The following is a 22,460-nucleotide window of genomic DNA, read 5'->3' on the forward strand; positions in this document are numbered from 1 at the left end:
AGATCTCTTGCAGGCGCAGTCATATCCGGGAGTGGCGTACGTGCAGATCAATAGTCCTGTTCTTAAAACCTTACTGTGCATGCGCCGCCGCCCCGGGAATAACTGCTTGTGCAAGATCTTGGTCTGTGGAGCAGGTCACAGAAAAGAGTGAGCTGTCAGTCACTGACAGTAGACTGGCGGCAGGTGGGGAGAGAGGCCGGAGAGCTGTAATTAAAGGGCCAAGCCCTTGCACTTAAGTATCATCTGCATAAAAATTTGCTGATGGATTTCTCTGAAACAAAGGCTTGGAAATTTAAAACCAAGGTTTGGCTGTCACCAACATTTCAGCACTTTACATAGATGACGTTAGTTTGGGGTCTAAAAGCCAGATGAGAGATTCCCTTTAAAAACATGATGAAAATAACATTGCTTTCTACCAACTATTATGCTTGGGGAATAAAAGCGATTTTTCCCAATGGTCTGTAGATTTGATCTATATCTATGTTCTTGTGCACTGTGGTTACCAGTAAACTCCTAATATTGGTATACTATATTTCTCTTTTTTTGCATTATGTCACCTATCTGAGCCTAATCTATCTGCACGCACATGGAGGCTATGGTGTATTCCAGAAGACATGAGCACATAGCCAAATATATGGATAGGGCTCTCCACTCAGCAGCAGCGTGTGCTAACATGTTCCATTTGTCATTGTCAGGCTGAGATTTTGTCCTTCACGCTCCCGTGTTCACGGCATGTGTAGTAATAATGAATGCTGCTGTTTCGCTAACACACTCGTGTGACCCTGAGTGTATAATATCTGTATAATATCCTCTATTAATTCCTTGCACAGCAATGTCTGCCACTGTCCTTTCAAGCGTCCATGTCACCGGAGACCTGGGAAGGCACAGCACTAATTCCTTGGGAATACTTTCCCCCTTCAGTAGACCGATTTAATGCTTTTGCAATTCATGGTTTTGGGCCGAAGAGAACATACGAGGCACTTTATCCGATCCCTGAGAAGGAAGTACAAGAAGGGCAGCAACCTGACTTGTAAGTGTTCCAGATATCGATGCGGACATCTGTTTTCTTATGTGAAAAGGAGTAATTGATCTCTGTACAATGGGCCGAAGACAACACAAGTAACGAGGGAAACGAAAGGCACGGCAGGAGCAGAAATACAGCTACGGCGAAGGCTTTGATCATTAATTGGAAACATTTGATAAAGTTGTTTGTAGCAGTCACAATGTGTATAGAATGGTTTACTGGGAAAAGCAATTTGTAAAAGCACCTTTGAAGCTGCCGAATTAGGAAACATTTATATAGGTAGGGAAAGTTGTAAATAACAATGTGATAATTGTACCTTGCCAAATATATTCATAGAAGTATTTTAGATCCTGTTTCAGGGTGCATGGCAGGATTATAGCCCAACATTCACAATAGACAGCAAGGATCTGCTGTCGGAAGTCTTTCCTCCGACGTCATCTGTCGGGGGAAAGTTGGGAAGTACACATACACATTAGAATGTTGGCCAAGCCCACCAATATCATCTAATTCGACCAACGTTATTCTGTTTTGTGTGGGAGAGGCCTTAAAATGTAGTGATGTCCCTGCAATAGATGCCCCATTGTATTGTCAATCTCAGATTCGTATTCCAACCTTTTGCAGAAATCAGCATTAGCTACATCCATGAAATCACATTAAAGTTCTGCTATGTTTTAGATTATCATCATACTTACACATAGTAAAAAGTTGGGGTTAATCACTGCAGAGACTTTGACCCTTCTCATCACCAATTTATCAATGAGATGAACTCCTGAATAATCAAGCCAGACTGGATGCTAAAGTCATCAGGTAACCTGATTTACCTACCTAGTAACCATTGTGAACGTTGAACTAGTAGTAACCAGTCTGCACTGGGATCGCGTCACGTCGTACATGCAGCCCGATCTGTGGACAGCATGACATAGAGAAGGAGAAGCTGAGCAGAGTGAAATGTAGGTTTGTTGCAAAAGATTCAGTACAATATGTGTTTATTGAAATCCTTAGTGTTTATATACGTTTCAGTCCAATGGGCGTCCTACTAGTGATTGACAGTCATCTTTGCACACAGTCATACACTGTCAATCACTGAGTAGGACCGCCCGCTGGACTCGTGTATAAACACCAGAGATTTCAATGGACTATATTCAAGTTTTACTGATACTTTTCACATAAAAAATGAATCACCCTGATCAGCTCCTCCTGCTTTATAACATTCTGTCTCTAGATCAGATATCATTTTCAACATGACAGGTTCCCTTTAAACTATACATCAATGTATTATTTTATAGTTTGTTTTTCTCTGCTTGTAGCTCTCCTCCTTTCTGCGTAGAACCTTACCTCTACCAATTGCCCTCCCCTATCTCAGTAATGGGAAAATCTGTTTTCACTTAAAGGGAATCTGTCACCCCATTTTAGCGCTATAAGCTGCGGCCACCGCCATCAGGGGCTTATCTATAGAATTCTGTAATGCTGTAGATAAGCCACCGATGAAACCTGAAAGATAAGAAAAGCCGGATTACTTACCGGTAATGCTCTTTTAATGAGTCCACGACAGCACCCACTGGAGGTATCGGATCCGCCCATTTGGAACAGGAAACCCTACAGGAAAGATAAAAGGGGCGGTCCGCCTTTCCTCCTCAGTTTTTCGTTTCAGAGTACCAGAAGGACCGCCAAGGATTAGGCAATGTTCTCTTATTTTAACATCTTTCTTATCCATTATTTGGTTAATATACTTTAACTATTGATATCCTTAGGGGGGGAAGTGAACGGGTGCTGTCGTGGACTCATTAAAAGAGCATTACCGGTAAGTAATCCGGCTTTTTACTCTTCGCCACGGCAGCACCCACTGGAGAGATTCCAGAGACCATCACCTGGGTGGGACCACCGTGCCAAGGATAGTCCTGCCAAAGCTTAAGTCAGAGGTTGATGAAAGATCAAGTCTGTAGTGGTTATAGAAGGTAGAAGGGGATGACCAAACTGCCGCCTTACATATAGTTTCAATCGGAACATCTCCCTTTTCCGCCCAAGAGGTTGCCATTGCCCTGGTGGAATGCGCCCTGATGTTCCCTGGAGGATCTTCGTTTTTTGCGGAGTAGGCTAAACGAATGGCCTCTCTGATCCACCAGGAAATGGTGCTCTTCGTGACTCCATACCCCTTCTTACAGCCCTGAAATGAAACAAATAGGGCCCTACTCTGCCTCCAACTGTTGGACCTCTCAATACATTTTAGGGCAGTTCTTTTGACGTCCAGAGTATGGAACTTCTGCTCTTCCGGAGTAGAGGGATTTTTATAGAAGGTTGGGAGGAGTATCTCCTGAGATCTATGGTATTTTGTTGCCACTTTTGGCAGGTAGGCAGGGTCTGGTTTTAATACCAATCTGTCTTGGTATTCTTGGAAAAAAGGTGGATCTATTGACAAGGCCTGGATATCACCCACTCTTCTAGCTGAGGTCAGTGATACTAAGAGGGCCATTTTAAGTGCTAAGTATTTGAAGAGTATTGTGTCGATCGGCTCAAAGGGGTCTACCGTTAGGGCGTCTAAGACCAGATTTAGATCCCATGTAGGGACGGAGGGTATGTGGATTGGAGCTATTCGTTCACATGCTGTAATGAAACGAGTTATCCACTTGTTGCCTGCTATATTATGGCCATATAGTGCTCCTAATGCCGATATTTGTACTCTCAGTGTATTTACTGCTAAGCCTAAGTCTTTCCCCTTCTGCAGAAATTCCAAGATTGGGATTATCGGAACTTCTGCTGTATGAGGTACTGTATGGAATTGAAGAAATTTTTTCCATATTCTAGTGTAAATTTGGGTTGTGGACTGTTTTCTACTTTGTAGTAGTGTAGTAATTAAGGACTCCGAGAATCCTCTTGTCCTCAATAACTGCCTCTCAAATTCCACGCCGTCAAGTGCAAGCTGAGCACTTGAGGGTGGAAAAAGGGGCCTTGGGAGAGTAGATTGGCAGTCGGAAGGATCCAAGGATCTGTTATTGACATAATCTGCAGCCACGAAAACCACGGTCTTTTTGGCCAGAACGGTGCTATTAAGATTATTCTTGCTTTGTCGTCTCTGATCTTCCGAATTACTTGAGGTAGGAGGATCAATGGAGAGAACGCATACGCCAGGTTGAAATTCCATGGAGCTAGAAAGGCGTCCAGTATGTCTGGGTGATCTGACGGAGATAGGGAGGCAAATGTTTTTATCTGCCTGTTCTCCTTTGTGGCGAAAAGGTCCACCTCGGGTTGTCCCCATGAGGCTACTATGTCCCTGAAGACCTTCCGATTGAGGCACCACTCTCCTTGTCGTAGAGTGTGTCGGCTTAGGAAGTCTGCCTTTTGATTGCTCTCGCCTCTGATATGAAGGGCCGAGAGGGACAAAAAATAGTTTTCTGCTAAGTTTAAAATTCTTGCCGCTGAAGACATCAGAGTCTCTGATCGAGTTCCTCCTTGTCTGTTTATATATGCCACTGTGGTGGTGTTGTCCGACAGGATCCTTACATGCTTCTGTTGGAGCTGCGGAAGGAAGTTGTATAGAGCATAGAACACTGCAGTCAGTTCTTTTAAATTAGATGAGTAATCGCATTCCTCTTTACTCCACCTTCCCTGACGAAACCCATTCTCCATGTGGGCTCCCCAGCCCTGGGGACTGGCATCGGTGGTTACGATACAGGATGGAACTATAACCCATGGAACTCCTGAACATAAATGGTTATCGTCTAACCACCACTCTAGGGAAGTCAAGACTTCTTGTGACAGGGTTATTTTGCTCTGCAAATGACCACTATGTCGCTTATCCTCTTGGAGGATCTGGTGTTGTAGCGTACGGACATGGTACTGGGCCCACCGGACTGCCGGGGTGCAAGAATTTAGTGATCCTAATAGTGACATTGCTTCTCTCAAGGATACACGTGGTTTATCTATAGCTGCTTGTATTTTTTGTTTTGTGAGGGTGATTTTTACCTGAGGTAGTAGACATCTCTGGGTCAAGGAATCTAGTTGAAATCCTAGAAATGTCTGGAGAGATTGCGGATCGAGTCTGGACTTTTGGATATTGATGATCCAGCCAAGGCTCTGAAAAGAGGAGATTGCGTCAGTTACGCGTTCAGTACATTGTTTGACTGAATTCCCAATTATTAGGAAGTCGTCTAGATATGGCACAATTAGTGTGTCTTTTTGGCGAAGGTAGGCCATCACTTCTGCCATCACCTTGGTAAATATTCTTGGTGCCGTGGAAAGCCCGAAGGGCATTGCCGCGTATTGGAAATGACGAATCCTTCCCTCGACTTCCACTGCGACTCTTAGGTATTTCTGGAATCTGTTGTGTATAGGGAGATGATAATAAGCATCTTTTAAATCAATCCCTGCCATTACGCAATTTGGGAAAAGAAGCTTTATAGTGGATCTAATTGATTCCATTTTGAAATTATAATTTTTTATAAATGAATTTAGCTTCTTTAAATTAATAATGGTTCTAAACGTACCGTCTGGTTTAGGCACCAAAAACAGGGGAGAGTAAAAGCCTCTACCCTGTTGTTCCTCAGGGACGTCAACTAAAACTTTTTTAGCTAGTAGGACTCGAATCTCGTCTTCGAGAGCCTTTTGCTGAAGTGAGAAATTAAGGCGAGTTATAACAAAGAACTCATAGGGGATCCGAAGGAATTCAATCTTTATTCCTTCCTTGATTATGTTCAAAATCCATGGGTTTAACGTAATTTGTTCCTACTTGGTAAAAAAAAATTTTAATCTACCCCCAACTGGTGGGTCTAAACTCTTAATTTTTATCTCTCCTATATGTTGGCCCTCTGAAGATGGTACCCTTCTGCTTTTCGTCTTTCGTGGCCCATCTGTTCGTTCTGTCCGATTGCCTTCTTCTCCCGAATGGCCGTCTTTTAAAGGTTTTCCTATAAAACGGAATGGGAGAATCACTGAAGGCCTTTTTCCTTTCTTTTGCCTTGGCGAGAATTTTGTCTAAGGCTTTTCCAAAGAGGAACTCACCCTCGCATGGGGTTGCACTAATTTTGGATTTTGATTGTGCATCCCCTTTCCAGCTCTTTATCCACAGCGCGCGTCTGGCGTTATTCACCAGGGCTGCCGACCTCGCTGCCAGTCTTAGGGTGTCCGCTGAAGCGTCTGCCATAAAGGCAGCTGCACCTCTTATCAACGGGATGGCTGCACGCAGTTTCTCCCTTGACACTCTTTGCTCAATCTGCTGGTCTAATTGATCTAGCCATACCAGCATTGATCTAGCAGTACATGTGCTGGCTATTGCGGGTTTGAATACCCCGGTGGTGGATTCCCAGGACCTTTTGAGCGAAGATTCAGCCTTTCGGTCTAATGGGTCTGCTAACAATCCTGCGTCCTCGACCGGGATCGAGGTCTGTTTGGAAGTGGAGGATATGACGGCATCCACCTTTGGTACTTTAGTCCATTTTAATAGATCTTCATCAGTGAACGGGTATTTCCGTTTTGAAGCTGATGGGAGAAAACCCCTCTGGTCGTGTTTCTCCCACTCTCTTTTGATGAGGTCCTTAATTGCCGGTATCACCGGAAATGATCTCCTCTTTTTCTCTGCCAATCCCGCAAACATAATGTCCTGCGCGGTTTGGGCTCCCCTTTCTTCTTCACATCCCATAGTATTTCTAACCGCTTTTACAAGGTTATCTACGCTGTCCAGTGGAAAACATGCGCGTCCTTCCATCTCCGAGGATGACGATGAGGACGTGGATGCGGAGCCTGAGTTTAACTCCTGTTCTTCCTCTGACTCTGAACTAACAATGACCTGTTTCTTATGACTGGACTCTGCGGGAGTGCTGGCGCGGTTGATGGCTTGTATTTCCTCCCTAATTATGGCTCGGATATCTTTGGAAGATATCGTCGACCCCTGCCTGGTCTCTTTCATGCATTGTTTGCAGAGTTTTTTGGGGTAGGAGTCAGGGAGAGGATCTGAACATAATGCGCATTCTTTATGTTTAGTTTTTTCTTTTTTCTTTGACTGAAGTGAGAGGTCAAAGGTAAAGAGAGAAGGGGGGGAGGGAGGAGGTTAGCTTAATAGGTAGAGTATATACTTTGCACACTCACCCAGTGAAGCTTAATACCGGGTCGGATGGCTGAGACGGTCTGGATCGGGTTTCTGCTGCCTCGCTCCTGCGGGCAGTCTCTGTCCTGGCGCTGCGGTCCCTGGTGGAGTTGCCCCCAGCTGAATCCCCTGCTGGGGTTTGCGACTCTGCGGGGGACGACATGGTTCCAACGATGCAGCGCTGCAGCGCTGTTTTATCTTTCTTCTTGTCGTGCCCCCGGAAGTCGCCCTGTCACAGGGCGCATGCGCCGCGTCATCGCCATCCTACCCCGGAAGTTCAACCATTACTTCCGGGGTATAGGAGCGTCGGGTGCCGGCCGGCTTCCGCGCCACCGCTACTCACGCGCGGCTCGCGCGCTCATGGCCTCACCTCCACGCTATATCCCCACCGATTGGGGGGGGATCCCCCGGATGCCGGCCCGGCCCGCTCCCTGGTAAGACCGGGCGTCCCTCCCCGGACCCGGTCATTACCACTATGCCACCAGACGAGGGGGGAGCCGTCAAACGGAATCTCCCCCGACGCTGCTTCCAGACCGCAGCCCCTGCCGTTCCCGAGGAGACCGCACAGGCGGATGCATGGCCCGGGTAAGATCCTGCAGGATCCTGCTCCATTTGGAACAGGAAACCAAAACTGAGGAGGAAAGGCGGACCGCCCCTTTTATCTTTCCTGTAGGGTTTCCTGTTCCAAATGGGCGGATCCGATACCTCCAGTGGGTGCTGTCGTGGCGAAGAGTAAAAAACATGTTAGATTATACTCAACGGGGGCGGGGTCCGGTGCGGTGGGTGTCGCGGTCTGATCCAGCGCCTCCCATCTTCATACGATCATGTCCTCCTCCTTGCTTCTCCCTCGGCTTCTGCGCAGGCGTACTTTATCTGCGCTGTTGAGGGCAGAGTAAAGTTCTGCAGTGCGCAGGTGGCGGGAAAGGTCAGAGAGGTCCGGCGCCCGCGCACTTTAGTACTCTGCTCTGCCCTCAACAGGGCAGATAAAGTACGCATGCGCAGGAGTCGAGGGAGAAGCGAGGAGGAGGACATCATAGTATGAATGTGGGTGGCACCGGACGGGACGGTGCCACCCATCGGACCGGTCCGAACGCCGGGGAGAGCATAATTAACTCATTTTTCTTATCTTTCAGGTTACATTGGGAGCTCATCTACAGCTTTACAGAATGCTGTAGATAAGCCCCTGATGGCGGTGGCCGCAGCTGGTAGTCGAAAAATGGTGTGACCGATCCCCTTTAATTCAGATTTTACCTATGAATTGAACATTTTGGTAGTGAATGATTAGTTCAGGAGGAGAAAGAAGCTGATTTCTCTGATAAGATATTACAGTGTTTCTCATTTTCCCGTGTACTATTGATCTATGAAATAAAATTAAAACCTTAGTTATTAACTATCTGAATAATAATATGAACTCAATACAGAATTTAAGGGGTTTTATGTCATTTTCAAACTTTGCCGGTGTTGCCACTCTGGTGATCCCCAGTGGTCCTACAGTGATGACGACCCGTACAACATCCACATGGCGACTACAACTAATCACCTGCCTCTGGAGTCACGTTCTCTGCATGCAAACATCACTTCGGCCAGTGATTAGCTGTAATGGGCATGTGACTGATATAGAGCATGTAATCACAGCAGGACTCAGTGAGGACCAACAAAGTGCTGGGGCAGTGGAGTATTTAGTGAATGATATTATTTCTTTATTTTATGTTTCCCTTGGAAAAGTTTTTTAAAATCATTTAGATGCTAAACTATAAAACATTAATGATTACAATTATATCAACCTATACAAGCTCCCCTAACTTAAAAAAAATCATTTACACATCAATTTTTACTACAGATACTGGACAAATGTCCCCTTTAGACACTTCCATCAGCTCACTGCCATTTTTAAGTGAACAGACATCTTCAAGTCCCCCTAAGATCACATTGCTGTGTCGCACTTTCTCTCACCCAGCTTATTAGGGTTAGTACACACAGAGTTTCAGTTTTTGGGTTCTTTTAGGATTTTTTTGAGCAAAATCTTGGAGTTTTTGCTCAGTTTCAGTTCCAAAGACTCCAAAAAGAAAGACACACACCTTCACTTGACACAGCAATGGGCAAAGTATAGGGAAAGAGGAGTGTGTGATGGTTGAGATCGGCTTTGGTAACTCCCTAGATGTGATCATTAGTGCCAAAGACATCTAAGGAGTTTTATAGAGGAAGAGGGCCATCGCCGTTGCCATCTTGCAGTGTGATTAGCGCTTTGCTTTGGTCAGTAATAATTGTCACGGGTTTACCATGACAGAGAGGAGCCAAAAGACCACAGCATCTGATTTCTTTTACTCCTGCACAGAATAGAAGCACTTCACCATCACATTATGATGTTTCTTTTAGCAGTGCAGGGGTTAATCTGCTCATTGAGAGCTCCTGGAAGCTTTCCTGCATTAAGGCTGCCAGCTGTGCACTGTTAGCTACTCCCATCTCCTATATAATCTGGGTCCTGGCTAGCCCTCATTGTCAGAGTAGCTATTGCTCCATGGCTGGACATTGTTGGCGGTTATTATTGGAGAAGCCATTTGGTGGATTTGTCTGTGACTGTTGCTAGGTTTTGAGTGTGTGATAATTCCCTTTCTTCTCCTACTTTGGTTTAACCCCATCCTCCACTTCCTGGTGGATTCCTCTGTTGTATGTGTGAGTATATTTGTATGTTTGGTATTTTCCGTTGCCCCCATTCGTATTACCTTGTTAGTCCGGTTGGTGTGTTACGGCATACTACTACTCCCCTCTTCCCTGGGTGGGAAAAGGGTACAGACAGATGGCACATTGAGGAGCTAAGGCAAGGTACGTGGCCCCGGTGTCTTCACCAGCAGAAGTAATCCGGGGAACTGGGCGAGCTAGGGAGTCCCTAGCGTTAGTGACAGGGAAGGAGCCCCTGGTCCTGGGTCACCCGAGTTGTGACAGTAATGCTTTGGAATACACAGCTTCTAGTTTGGGAAAAAAAATGTTTAAATCAAAATTTAATTTTTTTTAATAATATATATGTAGTGCCATCGCATTTAGAACAGTTCGTAGAAAGCCGATAACACTTTTTAAACCACTTTGTGCGTAAAGAAAAAAAAATAAAAAATACTATGGTGGAATTTACTCTTCGTTATAATAAAAAAAAAAATGATAAAAATTAAATGTTACATTATATTGTGCCCAAAATATACAATCTGCCCCCCAAACACCCTCTAAAAAAAGAAGTCTGTGGAAAAAAAGAAAAGTTATAGTTCTTGGTGATAAAAAAGGAGAAAAAATAGACTTTGTTCTTACGGGGTTAAAACCAGTCTGTGAATTTCTGCACAGTTTATAACCTGAGAATGGTAGAAGGAGAACATTTCTAAAAGAAAAGCTTTTTATTTCTCATCCATCTTGGGTCATTATGTGTTATTTTATTTTTTTTTCTATAAATTGTCCCCTGGCATCCCTAAAAATATTCATAGACGAAGCTAGATCATGAATAATGTCGGTAACATTTGAGTTTCTCTTCATCCCGCACTTGAACATCCTATCTCTTGCTGATAGCTCACCGCCGTACAAAAAGAAAACATAGCTAAAATACTGATAAAGAAGAGTTTCTGGTAAAATAAAGTAATGTAGAAAGTGGGTGAAATTGGTAATTTGTGATATGAAATAGATCTCATGTGTCACATTCTCCGAGCAGCCGCATGTACAGTGTAAGGGAAATAATAGATAAATGGAACAAGACAAATCACATATGCATTTACCAAAATGTGCTCCGTTCTCTCCTTATTTTATAGTCACCGGTTGGAGTATTTCAGGCCGTTTAACTTCAGTGTATTGATGGGTGAAGAATGGAAAGCGCCTGCATCCAGCCTGTGGAAAATGTAACTTGTCTGCACGCCTTCGTTTCTACTGTAAATGTCTTCTAATTATTCAGATCAGGTTCCTTTTTAAATATCAGCAATGAAAATGACAGTGGAGCATAGCATTCACATGCTGGAATACGTTTTATTACAGTCTGGATTAAAAGCTTCCAGCTGTAGAAAAACAATTACATCAACTTATCACCTTGCTTCAGATCGGAGATTCTCGTCCCAATTGCTAAACCTGATGTTATAGGCCGCTAATATTTACTACTTGGAATCTTTTTTTTCTACAATCTTTTATATTACTTAAAGGAAAGGTGTATCAATAAAAACTTCTGATTATGACATCAAAATATTATTGTGGCTCCCTTATTTCTGCTTTGGAAAAGGAAATTGATAAACCACTGTTGATAACCCATTATCTTTGACAATTCTGCAATTTCGCTCATTTCTGGACTGAAGACTGTTGTCTCGCTACTGCCGGCTGTAGGTAACTGTAAACAGCTATGTATGAAAACATATAGAAAAATACTATAGTTAGGGTGGAATAACACTTGCCGATTATTGGGAATGAGCACTCCTAGGACCTGTTTCTCCATGATGTCTAAGGCCTCTTTCACACATCAGGTTTTCGCCGTCAGGCGCGATCCGGCGCTTTTGACAGAAACCGGATCCGGCGAAATGCAATGCCGGATCCGGTTTCCCCCCCATTGACTTGCATTTGCGCCGGATCGCGCCGGATGGCCATGCGTTTCATCCGGTTTTCGCCGGATCCAGCGATGTGTCGCGATCCGGCGTCTGGAAAAAACGGCTACTGTAACGTTTTTTGTCTCCGGCGAAAAAGCCGGACACGCCGGATCCGGCGCGTCAGGCTTTTTCACACAATGAAAGCCTATGAGCGCCGCAATGCGCCTGATCCGGCGAAAGCCGGATCCAGTGGCCGGATCCGGTTTTTTTGGTCTGAGCATGCTCAGTAGCTCTGCCCACAAGACATATATAAAAGCAAGACAGTGGGACCCACAGCCACACCCAACATGCCACCCAAGAAAGCAACCAAGCGCAGCAGGAGAAGGCAGGAGACCACTGCAGCACCATCAGCACCACCACCACCCCAAATGGAGCAGCAAATGGAACATGCTGAGGAGGGGAGGCCAGCAGCAGATGAGAGACGGTAATTATCAAATCCCCCATTCCTCCAAACTAGGGCTATTGAATATCAAGATATTCATTGGCCCTTTGTTTCTCTTTATTCAACAGCCGCCCAACAGATGCAGCAGCAGCAATGGCAGCAGCTGGAACACCACCCACAGGCATGGAGTGTGGCCACCAGGAAGACAGCACATCATCTTCTGGGAGCCCTCCCTCGCATCGTCAGCGTTTGACGGTAAGTTTTTATTTCCAAAATCCATCATCTCTGTAATATATGTCTATTCATTGCCTTTTATTTCAAAACAGGATTCACAAGATGAAGAGGAGCTCCCAGAAGGAAGGGGTGGACAGACACTTTGAGTGTTCTCACAATTGGTAAGTTTTTTGCATCAAACTCAGAAACACAACATCACACTACACACAACACATAGAAAACAATGTTCTGCAGACCACACACAGCAAACAAATGCCTACATCCAAAGACATAACATTTTTTGTTTTCTTCTCTAGTCTTCCCAATCTGGTGCTCGGCCAAGAGGTCCTCGCAGTGCCTCCCAGGGTCGTCGGCGACAGCAACGCGGCGGTCACCAGCGTGTAAGTATAAATATTTTTGCTTTGTTTTTTTGCACTTTTTATTTCATTTCTTTTGTGGAGGCTAATTATGTTATTTTTGTCTTTTTCTTTAACAGCCTTCACAGCGTGCTCCCGACTCTGACGGTGAGGATGGAGGACTCGATGTGGACCACCTCATCGATCTCGTCAGAGAAAGGGAGCCGCTCTGGAATATGGCTGACCGCCGCCACGCTGACCTTATCGTTACCCGACGACTCTGGGAGGAAATCTGTTCGCTCCTTGTGGGCCGCTGGGAGGACCTCGATGTTCGGGCCCAGATTAAAGAGCGTAAGTATATACAGTACCGGTTGCTTGATGTAAACCAGTGTTTCCTGAACTCCAGTCCTCGTGGTCCCCACGGATCATGTGTTCAGGATTTCTATTTACTATGGAAATCCTGAAAACATGACCCCTGGGGACCATGAGGACTGGAGTTTGTGAAACACTGATGTTGTATACTAACCACTCCTTTCTCGTTTCAGGGAACAGAATTGTGAATCGGTGGCGGTCTGTGAGGGATCGTTTCAAGAAGGAGTTCAATAAAGAGATGCGGGCCCCGAGTGGATCTGGAGGACGCAGGAGCAAGTACAAGTACGCACAAGCCCTGTCGTTCCTCCGGGAAACAATGGTCACTAGAAGGTAAATATTACACACCACATGTGAAAAAAAATGTTAGATGTAACTTTTTTTTTTCAGCCAGGGCCATACCATGTCAGTATTTTAATTGTTTTTTTTTCTCTTTATTCCACAGCACGGTGAGCAGCACTCGGGAGCCTGCACGATTGGACCCTTCTGAGGCGATCCCTGAGGAGACCGGCACCGAGGGACACTTCGACCGCCCCGGTACATCTGCACCTTCCCAGCCTTCCCACACATTCGACCCATCTGTCCCATCCACCAGCACAGGAGCATCGTGGCCGCCTACATTACATGAAGCTGCTGGTGAGGAGATCGCTTTCCCTTTACCCCACCCTTCTGCCCCTGCCACCTCTAGTACACCTGCGGGTACTGGGCGGCAGCGGCAGAGGGGTCAGGAAAAGAGTTATGCGCCAGAGTTCTTGCATCTGAATGCATCTTTCCAGAACTGTCTAAAAGTCTTGTCAGAGCAAATCTCCGCAGGCTTTCAGCAGATCAACTCCAGCATTCTGGAGGTGAAGACACTTCTGCAAACCATGCATTCAGAAGCAAGAACTTCGCCAAACCACACCTTTTTCAGGTCTGTTGTGGAGCGCATGGCAACACTATCTCCTACCCAGCAGATGCATGTAATGCATTCGTGCCACGGTGCTCTACAGCAGGTTACCTCCCAACCTCCACCTCCCACCACTGTAGTTCCTCCACCTGCACCCCCTCCAGCCACTTTCCATCCTCCCCCTCCTATTACATCTGCACCCCCTCCAGCCACTTTCCATCCTCCCCCTCCTATTACATACCAGCAACCTCACCAGTACCAGCAACCTTCCCAGTACCAGCAACCTCCCCAGTACCAGACATCTCCCCACTTCCAGCAACCTGCCCCGTACCAAACTCCTTCCCCGTACCAAACTCCTTCCCCGTACCAAACTCCTTCCCCGTACCAAACTCCTTCCCCGTACAACTTTCCATCAACATCATCTGCTCCTACAGTCCCTGCCCAACCCTCCACTCCACCGCCCACCACCTCTTCTGCCTCCCACATGTCCACCCATTCTGTAGCTTTTTCCACACCATCACCTCTAACTGTTCCTTCCCCACCACGATCCCAGCTCCACACTCCCATTGTCGAAGTGTCCCGCAGCCCCTCCAGCAGTATTTCCACCCCACACTACACAGATTTATGATGTGTTTTGTAATAAAAATGCCCTGTTGGTTTCAAACCTTTATTAAAAAAGTTTTTTTAACTTTAAAAACAGTTTACAAAAAAAAAATATTTTAAATAAAAGTTAAATTATTGTTTACACTGGTTGTCTGTCATTTCTTTCTGCGGCGAAATATGTTTAAAAAAAGGTTAAATACAGGGTATTTAAAAGGTAAAAAGGTATTCAAAACCAGGTATATAACTGTGGGTAAATTTTAGCTTTTTGCCACAGTTGTGTTCCTGGTTGTGTTTGAAGCAAAGTATTTCACCTGAAAAGTTGTGTTTATTGTTGGTGATTTCCTAACAATGTACACAACTTTTGTTAAAAGGTGAAATACTTTGCATAAAACACAACCAGGTACACACCTGTGGCCTAAAGCTAAAAATAGTAAGACCATGACAAGATAGCCAATTTTGGTTGGCAAAGGTATATACTGTTGGTCCAGAAGGTACACAAGTTTGGTTAGGGCACAAATCTTTCATACTCTGTCATCCTGCCAGTGTAATCTGCCTTGAGGTGACATAAAGTATAGTGCAAAATTGTCCCTCATTACTGAAACCGTCACAGAACTTCTAGTGGTAATATTTCCAATGACAACATCCATCTTCGCCAGTAACTTGCTCTTCTCTCCAACCTGCACTTTCTCCTCTACAACCTGTCAAAGAAGGGCTGTAGGAACATGCTATATATAGTTTTCCAGTAGCCAATCCCGTTCGGAAGGCCACAAGGGTCAATTTTAAAAACCAGATCCGGCGTAATCCGTCGAAAAACGGATGAACCGGATGAGACGGATCCGGTTTTGTCTGTCAAGAACAAGACGGATCCGGCAGAAAACCGGATCCGGCACATCAGGTTTTACAAAACATTTGCCGGATCCGGCATTCCGGCACGACGCCGGATCGCGCCTGACGACGAAAACCTGATGTGTGAAAGTAGCCTAAACTGGCCGCCAATCACCTAATGTACGAGAAAAACACTAGTTTGTTCGGTAAAACAATTTTTAAGATTCTTTAAAAATCAATGTTTTCGGCAGCACATCGTCCTGTGTAGACAAGATGTTCTGCCAAGAACAATGATATTCTATGCACATAGAATGGTCATTCTGTGTGCGTGGGTAGTGCAATCAGCCTGTCTAACCAGACCATTAAACGACTGACGATCAGCTTTTATGTAGTCGATTAGCCATGGGTCACCAATCTTTGAGCACCCTAGAGGTAAAATTCTTTATACAGTTTACACTAATGTAATGGTGTGCTTGAAACATTACAACTCATGGCATTTTAATGTCTTTCTATGCCATGCCCACCACTTTTTGAAAAGTTGTAGGGGCTTCACGTGGAGGGGGCATGTCCAAGTTCAGCTGATGACGACAAATTTGTCATTATTTATGACATGTTGGTGGCTATTAATGGATTTGGCAAATTTTACTCCTGCGCACAGGTCATCATGAATGGTGTACAAAACACCTGTCTTGATGAATTGAGGGGCCGATATATCAAAGTGTTTGCATGTAAAACAATTTGCATAGTTGCAAAATATTAACACAACATAGATGTGGAGACATGGGGGTCAGTGGGTGCTCTCGCCACTGACTGAGATCGCATGGACCAGGGCTCCTCCCACTGAATGCCAACTCTCCTTTCCCATGGGCATAATACTGCTCAGACAACACAAGGTGAGAGTAAATAGTGTGGCAATACTTTATTGAACCACCAACAGACAAGAACTTATGAAACAGTCCCTGCAAAATACCCAAGATGGTAAAAATTAGAGGGTCTCACCCTTTTGCTGACTCACTGGGGTTAGAGCAGCCATGACTTCAGGGTTTCCAGGGCCGATTACTCCCACCATTGGCATCCTGCTTTTGGTGAGCACCCACATTGAGGAGGTAATGACAAGTTTAAAATGCTGACAGTCCATTGAAGCATGTGGCCAGGTGACTGGAGGGTCCCAACCTGGCTTCTCCAAATGTCTCCATTGGACCAGGTAATCAGAGGATCCCAACCTGGCTTTTCTGAATGTCTCCATCAGGCCAGGTGACTGGAGGGTCCCTCCCTGGCTTCCCCAAACGTATCCAGTCTCAAGCAGTTTCTGCTAAAATGGACATAGCTGGGTAGGAGCCAAGATGTTGCGTGGCTGCGCCTGCCTGTCGAATTCATGGAAAATGGTGGCATTATGTCAGAAATGTTACTCCAGTCCCAAACTGAGTAACTTTCTGGAGATGCGCATTTAATGAATTTGGCACATCTTATGCCTGCACACCCCATATTAAGAATGGCATACAAAATGCTAGTCTTACTGTATTGGAGGCCTAGGTCTTTATAATTTCAACACATATCGCTGCCAGGAGCAGTCTGCTGTATGCACTATACAACTGAATGTGTAGTCTATTGTATAAGTTATACCTTCCTAGCCATTAAAACAAACAAATCCAACCTTTAATGGTGTGTGGACATTTTCATATTGCACTTTGTGACTTTGAAGTGAAATGTCAGGTTTTTTTGAGTAATTTGCTGTAATAATATATAGAATGGAATTATATATATATGAAAGGTGGAGGGAGAAACTAGGATTAGGCTCTAGATCAAGCTAGCAGGCTTGGTGAATTGGACAAACCATGTGTTTCATGTGGTTTTTATATTTGATCTGCTAATATTTTCCAAATGATTGGGAGTAGAATCTTAAAAGGTACCTGCCAAATTCAACATGCAGCCTGATCACGTGTTATAGAGCAGGCAAAGGTTTACAAATTGATAAACTTTTGTGGGGAAAGATTTAGTATAACTTATTATTTTTCTCATTTTAAATCTTGCTTATTCTTAGCTTAGGTGTTCAGTAGACGGATCTGTTTATTGACTGACATATCTCTACATGCAGACATATTTAAGAAAGGTTGTCAATCATTGATGACCCTACGTGATTCCTAGGCCCACAATAGGCAGGAATTTATATAAATAAAATATATGCTGAATCTTTTCCCCTGGTCTGCTCAACTCCTCTTCGGTATTGTCTCCCGACTAGCTCATCACTGGCACCTGCCTTGCACTGCCTTAATCACTGCCAGTGCTATGATTACTGGTTTTCCTCTATAGAAGTCAATAGAGGAAAACACCTTATCAATGCCAAAAAGTATAAGACAGGCTGTGGCTTAGGCCAGATTCAGATGGCCGTATGCAGACCACAATGGGACAAGGTCGTGGGTCTCCTGATCTGAAATTATACTCATATATGTCTATGAGTTTGTAAGTTCAGACTTCTGGTGAGTCCTTGAATCAAGGCCCCTACCGTGAAATATGGCCATTTTAATGTGGTCTTAAAATGCTTCAAAGGGGCTAGATTAAGCTTACGAAAATGTAGAAAAGTGTCTACATCATTGTAACGAATGGAAGCGGAGGCAGAGATGGTGAAGTTCACATTCGTTTTTATTTTTAAAGTGGAACCTCGGGACCACGATCCGGGGGGCTCCGAAGGGGGTGTGACTAGTGAGCCCCGGGTACCCATTGTAAGGCCCCTCAAACAGGGCCAGAATGGAATACACGGAGGACACAGGTGCTACCTCCAGTTAGACCCCGAACACGTGGCAGCTGTCCCAGCGGGACCAAAAGGGATAACAGTAGTTGCAGCAGAGTCCATAATAAGACGGGTCCTGGATCCGGGTGGTTGGTAAGGCGTCGGTTCCAGTGACCTTCACACAGTCCTTGGACTTGGATGGCTGTTGGCGGAACAAGATGGCTTTCGCCCAGATGGTTGCAGATATAACCAGGAAGCACAGGATACTGATACTCTGTGGAGACAGCATTAGACAATGCACAGAGACTGCAGACGCAGCGCAAACAGGTTAGCATAAGAACCGGATGTAGCAATGATTGATACTCGTTGCTCCGGCGCTCTCCCTATGGAGGAGAGGCCAGAAATAGCAGCCAGTGCGCTGCCATTGGTTAATTGCATTTTTTGCATAATGCACGCTGTCCCTTTAAGAAGGCAGGAGAGCGGGCGGGCATGCCCTAATAGCCTTAGCTACAGATCTCCCCACAGGGTGCCAGGAGGTGGAGGCAAGAGGGAGACCTGAACGCTGAGCAGCAGCATGAGATCCAGAGGAGGCCGACTGCCACCAAAGGACAGCGCGTGAGGCTCGAGGTGAGTGCCTAGAACGAGGGGCAGCGGCAGACCTGGACGCAGCGCCAGGATGGGGACCAGGTGTAACAGTGGCAGACCTGGGCGCCATGTCAGGACAGGGACCGAGTGTAACAATTATGTCTCAGAATACTCACATGGAACAAAATTCTGGAGCTCCAGGGCTGGATGTAGGCAAGATTACTGATGGAAAGGTCTACAATATCCAAAATTCCTTCACTTTTTCACACACCCTGCCTTTGTTCATAGCTGCCTGCCTAGTACATGTGAGGTAAGTTTATCTTCACTGATAATACATGTTTACTACTGAGACACTGCTTTGCTCTACTGTGCTGGTGCTGATTGACATGATCTGATGCCCAACATGTGAAACACAATCCCTCCGGAGAGCAAGTGGAGACAAAGATGATGAGATGCGGGATACCTGAACTACTGGAAGCGGAAGGGGGTAGATAGATAAATATTAGGTATAAGGTTATGAGATTTATCTTATATAGATAGGAAACCACATATATAATCTGAAAACCATGTGATCTTCACTAAATTTTTAAACATCACATTTACTAGTGTGTACAGTCTTTCTGCTGTGGTTTTCCTCCAAGGAAAACTAGAAGACGAAATGTGCATAAAGAATCCCAATATATGAGTTTTCTTGAAGCCGAGCATTTTGTCTTCTCCGCTGGAGGGAAACACTAAATAGCAGTAAATGGCTCCTTTTATAGAGCTCCTGCTTTATAGTCCTACCTTACAATCTTACATATATCAGTGTATGTAATTTCAGGTGCTTTTCCCGGCAAATTTATTCCAAGCAATCACGATCTTTTCAATGTCCCCGATTCCTCATTTTCTGTTTCCCTACAATTATGTTCATTATGCATAAACCTAGAAAAATGCAGTAGTTGACAAAAATATGTAGTGATGGCAGCTTAATTTTTAATGTTTGTGATGCAATTGTACATTAGAACAAAATTACATTTATGATATATTGAGATTATTTTCCCAGAACAAAAAAAAAAATCTGCTTGCTATTTTAACCTTGATTAATGAGTATTCGGTATAACTGGGATTCAAGTGACACATAGAGAATGTTATTCATCAAAAAAAAAAAGTGGAGCTTTTTATTGCTATTTTAAAGTCAAATGCCTGCATTCTAAAAAGATTCCGCTCCGGTCTTATTTTAATGAAGAGTTCATAGGGTAGAAGGAGTGGGGGTCTTATCACAGCACAAATGTGGCAGCTGACCACTGTGGAATTGATTAATCAGGTCTACAATATCATATTTAAAATGCGGTGCACTAGCTCCTTTTACCTTCCTTCATGCATCTGTTTTACATACCTAAGTGGACTTGCTGGTAAGCAAATTTTCATTCATGAGAAACATCTTTTATTTTAATATATAAAAAAATTTACATTTCTGGCACCCATTTACATATTTTTCTGCAAACCTTTCCTATTTTTTATGAATTCATTTTTTTTTCCAGATCATGGATTTTATAACATGCCTCTTGATTTACTGTAAAATAGCAAAGTATTTTAGTCATTTACAAAACAATTAGTCATTAAAGTGGCTTGAAACCCTTCAAATTTGAAATAGGTGGGAGCATTTGTTTTATTTTCCTATTTGCTCTTTTTATTTTCGATTTTTGTTAAACTCGTAATGACTGCCGATAGGCCATTTTAGACTGGTTTCACACTTGCGTCTTTTTTGCGCTGCGTTTTCTTCCCTATACTTAACATGGGTGCACATTGTCATGCGTTTGTACGCGCATGCGTTTTTTTGTAGTGTGCGCCCGGGCACACAAAATGCATCCTGTTGCATTTTTTGTGCGTCCAACCTGTCTCAAAAAAACGCATGAGCACACAATGCGCACGAAATTCACTCAAAAACACATTAAAGTCTATGGGAGCGCTGACGTGCGCATGATGCGTTTTTTATGCGCGTTTGCACTGCGCACGCAGCGCAAAAAACGCAAGTGTGAAAGTAGCCTTACAGTGGTTATTAGTGGGCCTTATTCTACTTAAAGGGAACCTATCATTTAAAAAAATGCTGTTAACATACCGACATGGGGTTAATCTGCAGGATAATAGGGTTCTGAACCTGCCAGATACCCTCACCGTGAGCCCTGCTGCCTGGAGAAAATGAAGTGTATCCCTCCTGGCAGCTTTCAGCTTTCAGTCATAGGGGTTGGCCGGCATGTACTGCTCAGTGCATAGTGTGCAGTGGCTGTAACCATGCCCCTGGCACTGACTGACATCAGACTCAGCATTAGGTGGCAGTGTACTTCTCTCTCATTTAGCCGTAGAATTATTCCCAGAAGCATTGTGGAACATTCATGTGGTCCTAGGCTAACTTTTGATGAGGTTATTTCTCACCTCTGTCCATCGTTTTTTTTTTTGGTGTGATCTTATCAGTATGCTCACACTTATGGAGACATCAATTTTTCCTAAGTTTTCTCAGTTTGTAGACAGTTTCTCTAATAATTTCTTATTGTACACCATGCTTCTTGTGCCTTTATTTAATGGACAAAGCATGAGTTTATTTAATGGACAAAACATGAGTTTAGCTGGCAAGCGACCTGAGCAGCATTATAAGGTGAATGTTGTGATCTGTGTGGTGAATCTGATAGAGTGGTGGTTTGTTCTGCAGTGTTCCTTCCCCTGAGTACACCAATCTCATCAATATTGTGCAATGTGAACAATGTTATGCGTCTTTTATAAATATATATATGGTCATGTGCAATGTATGTAATATGTATGTATAGTGTATATTGTTACTAGACTGTTAATATACAGGGTGGGCCATTTATATGGATACACCTGGGTGGGCCATTTATAAAGTTGGATCCAAAATTGCCAGCTTCAAAATGGCGGCCATGGTCACCACCCATCTTGAAAAGTTTTCCCCCTTTCATATACTAATGTGGCACAAACAGGAAGTTGATATCACCCACCATTCCCATTTTATTTAGGTGTATCCATATAAATGGCCCACCCACGTGTATCCATATAAATGGCCCACCCAGGTGTAGCCATATAAATGGCCCACCCAGGTGTAGCCATATAAATGGCCCACCCAGGTGTAGCCATATAAATGGCCCACCCTGTAGTATGTGACGTGGCAGCGGTATAGTCGTGTTGATAGTGAAAAGTATAGGATAGGATACAGTTAATGTTATGGACTAGTCCACAGTGGGAGGAGGTTAGTAAGGTTAGAAAAGGCACTCTTATTCTGATAGTAGTCAGATAGTGAAGTACAATTACAAAGTCACGTTCAAGTGCAGTGAGCTGCTAGGGCCAGCATGTACCTATTTTTGAAGGCAGTGGGAAGATGTACTTGAATCGCGTGCACACATTCCGACAACTTCTGGAGCTCAGGGCCCGGCAGGAGGGCTAAAAGGTGCGTCATGTCCTCTGGCACACTGTGAAAGATGGATGCAGAACCGTGTGAAAGAAAGGTAGTGGATCCCTTATGCACAGTGGAACTGGACATGAAATCCCTGGGGCTGGTGGAGCCAGTGGGTATAAATATAGTCCAGGAGGAACCAATAGGGCTGAAGATGTGTTGTGTTAAGGACATAAGGAACAAGAAGTGTTCCACATGTTACAATTTAATGAACTTGAACTGTCCAGTAAATGTTTGCTTGTTACAATGAACTTGGTGTCCCCTGAGTTATGTGTGGTGGCTCCTGAAGATGGAGGCCCGGAGACAGCGGAGGCCTGCTGCTCACAGGTGAGTGTGGGTTTTCCGGTAAAGTGCCTGAGCGTAACGGGAC

General features: G+C 44.5%; 1 protein-coding gene across 8 annotated transcripts in view; it reads left to right on the plus strand.

Moving 5' to 3' along the window:
- CUNH4orf33 (chromosome unknown C4orf33 homolog) overlaps positions 1–22,460 on the plus strand; it is a 347,568-nt gene that overhangs the window by 107,849 nt on the left and 217,259 nt on the right. The window contains exons 5-6 of one of the 8 annotated variants that reach the window (XM_073572094.1): positions 831–1,030; positions 10,886–11,307. The exons of the other annotated variants lie outside the window; for them this stretch is intronic. Of the exons in view, the coding sequence (XP_073428195.1) occupies positions 831–1,030; positions 10,886–10,976 (291 nt within the window). The 3' untranslated portion in view covers positions 10,977–11,307. Of the gene's footprint in view, positions 1–830; positions 1,031–10,885; positions 11,308–22,460 lie in introns of those variants that run through there. 8 annotated transcript variants of the gene reach the window in all.

This window comes from Dendrobates tinctorius, unplaced genomic scaffold, assembly GCF_039654945.1.
Source record: "Dendrobates tinctorius isolate UK_male_01 unplaced genomic scaffold, ASM3965494v1 ptg000030l, whole genome shotgun sequence".
NCBI lineage: Eukaryota > Metazoa > Chordata > Amphibia > Anura > Dendrobatidae > Dendrobates > Dendrobates tinctorius.